At 43.5% G+C, this 9,959-nt stretch overlaps 1 protein-coding gene across 1 annotated transcript; it reads right to left on the bottom strand.

Annotated features, from left to right (window-relative positions):
• Positions 1-520: 520 nt before the first annotated feature.
• LOC309696348 (vesicular inhibitory amino acid transporter-like) lies at positions 521-4,312 on the bottom strand. Its single transcript, XM_082517535.1, has 2 exons — positions 3,288-4,312; positions 521-2,560 (listed from the first exon to the last, which is right to left on the bottom strand). The coding sequence occupies exons 1-2, from the start codon at positions 3,666-3,668 to the stop codon at positions 1,373-1,375; spliced, it is 1,569 nt and encodes a 522-aa protein (XP_082373661.1). The 5' UTR covers positions 3,669-4,312; the 3' UTR covers positions 521-1,372.
• Positions 4,313-9,959: the final 5,647 nt, after the last annotated feature.

The following is a 9,959-nucleotide window of genomic DNA, read 5'->3' as shown; positions in this document are numbered from 1 at the left end:
ACCAATTTAGTTAAGCCAAATAGGACTGATGAGCAGAAAGAAAATTTCCCCTCCATCTGCACTGGAAGCACAGCAGCCATAACCAGTAATTTTTGGAGGTAGATTAAAAGTATTCTTTAAAAAAAAAGTCACTGTACCAACATCCTCATTCTCAGAATAAATGCAAATCATAGCTGTATGCTTATAAAAGGAAGTGAAATTTATCTGTTTACTTTTAGATTATTTAACTTTTTTTAAAGTTAAACAGCAATTGTGCTCAGATTGATCACATCTACAATAGGATTAATAACAAATGTGCTATGTTTTCCCACTGTTTGCCACTTGCAGTTTTATAGGTTTATGCTGTCTGTCATGAACTGATTATACTGGAAAATGTAGAAATGTACCTCCACCCCACTTTCAGTGCCTCCACTTCACATTGTGAAAAGGCGAAGTGGCAACAACTTATTCTTAATGAGGAAGTTTAGCAGAGGTTAAGCTAAATAAAGAAGAGAAAAGGTAAGAAAAGATTGAAATCACCAGCCATAAAATATCTCATTTATTTATCTCTTGATTCAACAAATACTCTTTTGTCTCACATACCATGATTAGTTCCATTAATTCACAACTGACAAGTTCAATAGGAACAGAATATTATCAGACATTTTTTTTTTTGTTCTCCATATATAACACAGTTAGGACCCACTTGCTTGCACTTGAATTCACGTCATCCAGAATGACACTTGAAACACCAAGAAAACAAACAGCAAGGACTACTATAGGCATAAAAATGAAAAGAAACAACAAAAAAAGAAACACAAAACCAAAAACCGACTGGAAAAAAAAATCATTCTGTTCAAACCACTACACACAAGTTATTCATGGTTTATGGTGCACCATCTGATCGGATGGGTGCTTTAGTCTTGTATTTTCTCTGAAGTGGGGGGATACTGATATCTAGCAGTTCAACAAACCAGCAAGAACATAATCACTCCATTGTTTTTCCACATATTTCATTCCCCAGATATAAACACTACACGCACACAGTTAGACCCGTGTCGGGCTTTTTAACTGGATCTTTGCATGAAGACTGACACTTGACAGGCTTTTTTAAATGCCTGCATATTCATTCACCCCCTATCATGCAGGAGGTTGTGTTCCTCTGTCCAGTTAAAGAAACACGTTTTCTGGAATGAGTAGACTACTTTACACTATGACTGTAGAGTTTATTATTGCACATTATCACGAAGGCAAAAATAATAAAATAAAAAAAGATGTACATTTCACACAAATAATCCTCCTCAAGTGATTATGCCAAGTCCTCAGTGCGGTGTTTTCGTCAGGAGTGCGTTATTTTAGGACAATTGCCCTTCACAGGCCCTCTCTGAAGTTCTCAGTCGTGGATGTCATACCTGTACGCCTCTATGAGACCTTCAATGGAATGGATGAAGCCAGATATGGCACATATGCCCCCAATGATGAAAATGGAAACGTCGAAGAAGACGTGGTGCCACAGGAGGTTTCTCCATTGGAGCTTTAGGTGGAAGAGGCTTGGCAAGAGGAAGCACAGGCCAGCACCGGTGAGGCTCCCAGTTAAGCCCATAAGAAGGGCGAAATGGGGGACAAAGACAGCCATAAGCAAGGTAAAGACCACCAGGGCGACTCTGAGGCCCAGGCCCCATGATTTCAACTGCCCTCCGGGGCCGTAGCAGTCTGGAAAGAGGGCTCTCCCGCCATCCTGGAACAAAGATTTCTCTAGAACTTCAACTGCGGCGAAGAACGGCAGAGGGTAAGAAAGCAACGCCTTGGAGACGAGGAAGAGATTCACCACAGCCCGGATCGTTGAAGGCAGGTTATCCGTAATGACCTCTTTGGTGGCATCTGCCCATGTCAAGTAGGCCACCAGGGCGAAGAGGCCCTTGAGGACGCAGGCCGCAATGTGAGTCCAGTCCATCATGCAGTGGAACTCACTGGGCTTCTGCATGTTTCCCTCCAGCGATGGGAGGAAGATCTGGGAGGTGTAGCTGAACACGATGATGCCGATGGAAATGGGGAATTTTTTCACATCGATGTAAAACTTGACCTTCTCCCAGGCCCACTCTCGAGCCCTGGAGAGGCAGTAGGCAATCACCAGGATGTTGATGACGAAGTGGGCCAGCGTGCAGAGCAAGCTGAACTTGGACACGGCCTTGAGGTTCTTCAGGAACGCGCATGGCAGGAGCGCGGCCGTGGCCACCACAGACCAGGCTTTCTGTGAAACCGGAAACCCCGGGAAGCTGTTGTACATCAGGTTTCCGCTGACCACCACGTAAAGAATGCACGTCATGACCAGCTCGATGATCTGAGCCACGTTCACGACGTGGCCGCCCAGGGCCGGGAAGCGGGGCGCGCAGCAGGCGTTCGCGATGTCCACGTAAGAGTCCCTCACGCGCACTTTAATGCCGTCCTCGTTCTCTTCGTACAGACACGCGATGAGGATTTTGCCAGTGTAGCAGCACACCACAGCCGCGAAGATGATTAGGAAGAGGCCGAGGTAGCCGCCGTGGAGGATGGCGTACGGCAGGCCGAGGACAAACATGCCCTGCGGAAAGAGAAGCGCAGTTAAGTGGTAATGGACGAGACCCACATCGCAGTGACAGGCCGAGCTAACCCAGGCATGCAAGGACCAGCTCGTCTTATATAATAACAGCCTAAATTTATATTTAAAAATAACGCAACAGGAAAAATTGTCACCACGGATTATTTTAAATTAAACTGCAATAATATGTCCGATACCTGATCTGTACTAAATAATAGATCGAATTAAAGCGTTTAAGGAAAATTCCAAAACGAATTTTCAAATTCATTTGATTGAGCTTTTTAATTTGATGGAGGCTCTGATAAGCACGTGGGTGCTATTCAGCCTCCAGGCTATCAAAGTCAAGCAGATCCCGCCTGCAGCTCCACTGATAAAAAGATTTGAATAAATACATTTTAAGACCCACTCACTGCAACGGATTTACACTCAAACCAATTCGAGGTGAAGCCAAAGCTTGGATCTAACTGATAAAATGTAGCTTAACGGGCCCTTTACATTTGAAACCTTTTATAGTTTCATCGCACAAAATTAAAGGTGACTAACTCTAATTTTGGCTTGTGTGGAATTATTTGCATCCCATGAGCATCATCCTATTTTCCAGCTTAAATATTAAATGTGAAAATATGAAGTCTTCAAGGTGACTTTATGTGCGGTTGCAGGCCTAATATGGCCGTGCAGCACATGGTACTTTTGCACTCACGCGTGCAGGATGACAGTAATCATGGCCTACCTGAATGGCGTTGGTGACGTTCCAGCCAGCTTCCCATGACGTGATTTTTGGCTTGTCTTCTTCCAGAGAGCCTGCTGTCTTCAGGGACGAGGGCCTCGGCCCGGTGCCGTCTCTCTGGTAGTGGCTGTCTCCCTCCAGCTCCCCATCTCCCTCCATCTGCCCCCCTTCTTCTTCTCCTTGAAGGACATCCATCTGCATACCTTGCCTGTAGTCATAATCCAAGTCGTCGCACTCCGCGAAACCCAAACCCTCCTCGTCCGTGGCGGCCTGGAAGCCCAGTCTGGCGAACACCCCACTGACCTTGGCCTGAGATTTGTTGGACACCGTGTGGGCCGCATTGGTCAGTTTGTTGGTGAGCTTGTGTCGGATTAGGTGAGCCATCTCTTTCCGAAAGAAAATCCGTTCTACAGTTAAATAGGACGCGTAAAAAGCGCAGATTCAGGTGTATGCAGGGCAATTTCTTTGATTGTTTTACTTTTTTTACCCGCTACAGTGAAACCATGCCTGTTGCCTCTTCGATGTGACTGCAAAATAAACTAACCAGCATTCTAACGGCTGCCTAACCGATTTACTCAAAGCTTAAAAATATCCTCAGCTGCTTTTCTTGGCTTGTTTATCCATATTACCTCCCTTAATAAAAACACTCCTTGGCATCTGCCTCCACGAAGAAGCGCCTGAGATCAGACACAAAACGAAAAAATATTTCCATTCGTCGTTAAAAATGTCAATTTTGCATTTTTTCCTCCCCACATACACAAAGCAATCCTCTCAGTTTGGAGTCTTGTAGGCGACAACGTGAGCGCAGGAATCTCCGCATCACCCAGAGAGGGAGAGAGGGAGCGAGAGGGGCGTGCACGTGTCCGCACAGAGTGCCAGTGTAAGGCTCGCGCGCAGCGGAACCGTCACGGGTGGCGTGGAGAGACATAGATAGAGAGAGATCTCATCTGGGGTTGACCGACCGAACGATCACGAAAATAAAAGCGTTCAGGCCATTTAAATACATCAGTGTCACAGAAGTGCGTCTGACATCACGCATGAATGAAAACACCAGACATTTCACCTGCTCATCCTGTCAACAGGTCCACGGACACCGATACCAACAAACGGCGGGTGTGATGTGATGAAACAAACCTCCACCCTTTATCCAAACCTGCTGCTGTGTGGCTGTGTAAAAATAACTGAACTGGAAAGGCTATTTTTGAGTTTCCGAGTGCTCGTCTGGACGTCTGGAATACCTCAAATACGCCGATATGACAAATAAACAATGTCGTCTACAAAGGCGTGAATAATCGCGATATTCTTCTTTAAAAAGGAAAATTAAATAAAAAAATTCTCTTCCAACACTTGAAATCTATCCTAATTTTGTGAAATGAAGCACGATGACTGCGCCATATCTCGCTATATCAATCGACACAGCGCACAGCGAATTTTCTCTGTTTTCTGTAAAAGACAAAAGGCCCCAGCGTGCCACCTTTAAAATTTTTTATGTTCCTACATAAAACATGTTTTGTTAACAACAAAAAATATCGATGAATATTACACATTTCCATGTGTAATATTTTATGTAATGAAAACAGAAGAGGTGAGAGAAACGAAGCATGTTAATTTGAGGCAAATATTGAAATGAGTCAAACTTAAATTTATCTCAGGGTTTATTTGTGTGTTACGTGCACGCAAACAGCAACAGACTTTGCGTTTCCTGCCAGCAGCTCTACTCCAGATGAGCGTGATCAGCAGGTTGGGGGAAGGATGCAACTCGTTGCGCATCCTGCTGCAGGCCAGTTGCTGAATGCGCACCACGGACAGTTCCGAGGACAGCTCCGCGGACAGCTCCACAGTCACACAGAAAATATGTACCAAAGAAGCAGTCGTTAAAATGCAACACAACACGGGCAACATCGAATCTATACAATAATTATTTTCTCTCGTTGAGCTGCTTTCATCTAAAGACGAGATTGAAAATCTCAGTTTAAGGGAATATTTCTTCTCCACCTCAGATGTGATCAAGCGCCCTTAGGCGACTGTTGTTGTGATTTGGCGCTGTATAAATAAAATTGAATTGAATTGAATCCTTGCGAATACGAAGCATCTCATTTGTCCCTCCGTAATTTGCTGTGACAAGACAGCAAAACTGTCATCACATTTTTGCCTCTGTGGCAAAAACGTAGCGCTCCGTGGCAGGAAGGCTGAAAAATACAGACATTCTCCCTGAGCAGTGATTTTTGAGCTTCTAAAATATGAACAATCTTTGTGACGCCTGTTTACAACTGTGATTAAATTGATTGCAATTGTGATGATCTGAAAAGAACAAACCATTGCGAAACACAGGCCCAAATGTTTTAACGAGCATCATTACAAGAAAAAAAAAAACAGGCGAGAGATCTAAATTTAGAAACGAGCCAGAGGACAGTAAAAGTTCCGCATATTTTCATGCTTGGCTTGAGCTGCTTTGCCAGCTGCTATTTGTGTTCAGGCCAACACAGTTTTTGTTAGTGAGTGTGTGTCATCATGTCTGAGTGTGTGTGTGTGTAGGACGGTGAGGAGCTGGGATGAGACCTTGAGGCGCTTCTCCCTCCCCCATGACACGCGCAGTCCCCGGGCTAACGCCGGGACAGGATCGCTGCAAATGTCACACACACGGGCGCGCACACGACTGCAAACACGCAGCTCTGGTACATTCAGCTCCATCCGACATAAAAACTCGCTGCTTCCACTCGAAAATAATATCAGTAACAGTGAAACAGATTAAAAAGGGAAATAAAAGTGATAAAATAAAAGCCCGGATTAAATCCTGTCGAACAGAATAGATTTATATTTCGCTTCCCCTTGAAGAAAATAAATCGATTTTCAGTTTGACTTTTTTTTTCTTTCAAACTGAGCTACTTTAGCACTGGCTTCTGGGGCGAGCAGTTTAGCTTCCAGGCTACAAAGAGAAGGATTAATTCAGACTCCGTGTGTGTGTGTGTGTGTGTGTGTGTGTGTGTGTGTGTGTAGGCCTGAAATAGGAGAGGCTCACAGCCCCGTCTAACAGCCGTGCAGTGCTGACTGGGAGCAATAATCTCTGATAGTTGCCATGGCCACAGTAATTGGACAGGGTGTGCGCGCGTGTGCTTTGAGATTTCGGAGAAAAGAGTTTTTGTTTCAGCACCGGTCGGGTTTTTTTTTTCTGTCTGAAGGCTTAAATCGAACCTTTCCCTTCATTAATGTATAAATTAAAGCTGCACTGTTGAGAAACAAACAGACATTTTTATATGCAGCTGCATAAACCCATATCAAGCAACACCGATGCACTGATTAGTTAAATAGAAATCATAAAATTGAGGGGGAAAAAAATCAGAAATAAACACAAAAAAATCATGAATATTATTAATATGTGACTGTAAATATATTTTATTGTAAATCCAGTGTCTCACATGTTGTTTCGAGTCCACCTCGGGTAAGTAGAGGAGTGAGGGAATGTAGGCAGTGGATCAAACCACTGTGAGGCAGTGCATTTTATTTTATTTTGTAACATTGTGGATTTCATTGCTCACAATGATGATTTGCAGCAATGGAGGCGAAAAATACAGTTTCACTGTTTGTGTTTTTGGGTTTTTTTTGTCCCCCCCAAAAGTCGGATCTTGTTCCCTTCTATGACTGTAATTTCTGCACATGGCTCCACTAAAAATTACATTCATTACTACTTGATTTTGTTACACACCTCACTTAAACCCCAGCAACTCACTCATGCTTATATCAAGGTTTTTATTCTACAATGACACACTGGCAGATTCGTCTGAAAGAACAGAGTTTGCTGCAGTTATTCGACCACACTATTTGTGTATCTATGAAGCGCCTTGAGGCGACTTATGTTGTGATTTGGCGCTATATAAATAAAATTGAATTGAATTGAATATTTTGGCCTGTGTGGAAATACAAAGTTGGATGGGCCTATCGTGACTAATTCTGGTGGCTGTGAATGGACAGGTGCTTTTCAGGGCGGGGTTTGTGAATGAGCATGTCCTTCTACAGCTTTGCTCAACCGGATGAGAAGTTGGATTAGCCAGGCTAGTGAGAACACCTGTATGGCTGGAAGGCCCAAACGTGTATTATTTTTCTTAAATACCCAGCGGATGAAATAACCAATAACAAATTAAAATTTTAGAAATACCTTTTTTCACAGTCTCTCTCTCTCATACACACATATCTGATGCATCGATAGTGACAGGTGCACAAACACATTCATCACTCTGTGGCCCAAAAAGATCTGCTAGGCTTACAGGGCCAGGCACTGAAGAGAGCGGTAGTGACAAACCCTGTGTGTGTGTGTGTGTGTGTGTTTTGGTATGTGATGAGAGAGAGAGACAGAGAGACAAAGGAGTGCAGTTTACTGTGTATGCGTCTCAGCGTGTGTGCTTGAATGCGCAGACGTGACAGGGCGCAGAGGAGAGTCACAGAGGTTGCAGCGTGCCTCTGCTATATCAGAAGTGTTCAGAGTCAGAGTCGTTACATAAACTGGTCTCTCTTCCTGCTTTCTTCGTTTCTTAACACTACCACAAACGCAGCAGTTACTGACAGTATTATCTGATTTGCTCTAATCGCAGTAATTCTTTCCCAAACCTTATCCTCAGCCGAATCTTATCCCAACCTTAAACCGAGTTTTCAATCAGAAATCTAGTTACATTACATTTGATTTGATCTCAAAATACGCGAAGACACATGACTCTGTCCAAACCAGTGCAAACGAACATTTTTAAATACTGTGGTAATTTAAAATGTATATACTACATTCTGTAGTATGGATTATAAACCATCCAACTAGGGGTTCATTGGAAATCACTGAAAATGTGTGTGTGTGATCAAATGATCAGTTAAACAGGTCTGTAAAATGACGGTTTTCAGCGAGTAACACTCGAATTTAAAAAAGAAAAGAAAAGAGAAAAAAGAAAAAAAAGAAAAAACAAATGAGGAAAAATGCACTTATTGGCTTTGGCACTGCTGCAGGCTTCTTAATTGTGCTCCTGCCATAAATGACACAAACCTAAACAAACGACCAAGGATGGTTAAAGCTGCCTCCTCAATTACAAAAAGAAAAGCGATAAAAGGAGGGATGTCTCCTAATTCCGTGCTGATGTGGGCCAAAAGAAAGTTCTGTGTTGCCATGACAACGGAATTAAAATGAGTTCAGAATGCTGTGACTCACGGTCACACACTTAATCCACACTGACGGATGTTTTTCCTCCCAAAACTGTGTGCGGGGGAAAAAAAAAAAATATTCTGAAGGAGAAACTGTAGTCACGTCCTGCTGTAAGGAGGTGAAGCCCTGCCCATTACCCACTACCCACTGACTAACTGCATCTCATCATAGTGAGACTTATCGTCGCTGATAAATCACCGATGTATTCATAAACATTTTTAATGAAACAGGACCTTTATAACACGCCCCCTCTCTTTCAGTGGGGACTGTCTGTTCATTCTTCCACAAAATGGAGGCTGCCTGGCATCACGCGTGGCACTCCCATAGTGCTTGTAGCCTATCAGTTGCCCCCTCCTCATCACTGCTGCCTGGATGACAAGCACAACAAGCATAAAGCTGCAAGCGCTGTGCACAGACAGCAGCACAAAGTCACGTCTCGCCTCCTAGGAGGAATGGACGCCAGTGTGTGTGTGTGTGTGTGTGTGTGTGTGTGTGTGTGTTTTTGAAAGGACAGAATGTAGGAAGGGGATGAATTTTTCTCTGTGTGTGGATAGTATGGATGCGGTTGTGTGTGTTGTGTGTGTTTGTGTCTTACCAGTGGTATGTAGTCATGTGTGTGTGTGTGTGTCTGAGAGGGTGATGTGACCCAGATCTGCTTATTAGCATCAGGAGGAAGGGGGCGGCAGTCACTTAGAGCTTTGTGCCTGAGCAGTGAACTGTGCTCGTGCTTTAGTGACACGCCATCATACTGTAACCCCCCCCCCCCCACCTCTCTCTCTCTCTCTCTCTCTCTCTCTCACACACACACACACACACACACACACACACACACACACACACACACACACACACACACACACACACACACCTTTATCTTCCTCCCCAACGTGTCTCTGCTATCCAGGAAATAATGCTGCCCCCAAAAAACATGTTATCTGATTATCTGTATAAGTGTCCGTTTATTTGAGAGAAAAGCTAAATAAAAAGTGTATCATAATAATAATAATAATAATAATAATAATAATAATAATAATAATCAGCAGAGCTCCTTTGCTGGATTTGCACAATACTGGCCCTTCAGTCTTGTATTTCAGTCTTCAGTATTTTAATGGTTTAACTGAGTGTGTTTGCCTTTTGTGTGCATTCGCTGTGTTTCAGTTTCACAGGATGTGAAGTAGATGAAGTGTACATTTGCACATGGTGGGCATAATGGTTATAAAAACAAAGAATAAGAAACTGCAAGAAGAAAAGATGAAGATAAAGAAACGATTCTTCCATTTTAATACTTGACATAACATCTTTTTTTGCATCTCGTGTCTCATTTTTTGCCACAGTGGGTTCCATTTCCATTAAGATAATGCAGTGGATGGCTGATCTGAATGGAAGCCGACTGGGACGTACAGTAGCTCTCATGTGCAGGTGCCCCACATATCCAGCTGAGGCTTTGCCTGGTCAGCTGAGAGTAACAGGATGGCAGACGGAAACAATCCAGGAAT

This window comes from Aulonocara stuartgranti (genome assembly GCF_965226115.1).
Source record: "Aulonocara stuartgranti genome assembly, chromosome: 20".
NCBI classification, from domain to species: Eukaryota; Metazoa; Chordata; class Actinopteri; order Cichliformes; family Cichlidae; genus Aulonocara; species Aulonocara stuartgranti.
The sequence above is the reverse complement of the archived record's forward strand: the minus strand, read 5'-3'. Positions and strand labels throughout refer to the sequence as shown.

What these genes read in the sequence shown, in the direction of transcription:
- LOC309696348 (XM_082517535.1), bottom strand. Translation starts at nt 3,668, where the DNA reads ATGGCTCACCTAATCCGACACAAGCTCACCAACAAACTGACCAATGCG. An exon ending in ACGTCACCAACGCCATTCAG is followed by an intron (nt 2,561 to 3,287) that starts GTAGGCCATGAT and finishes CTCTTTCCGCAG; the next exon opens with GGCATGTTTGTCCTCGGCCT.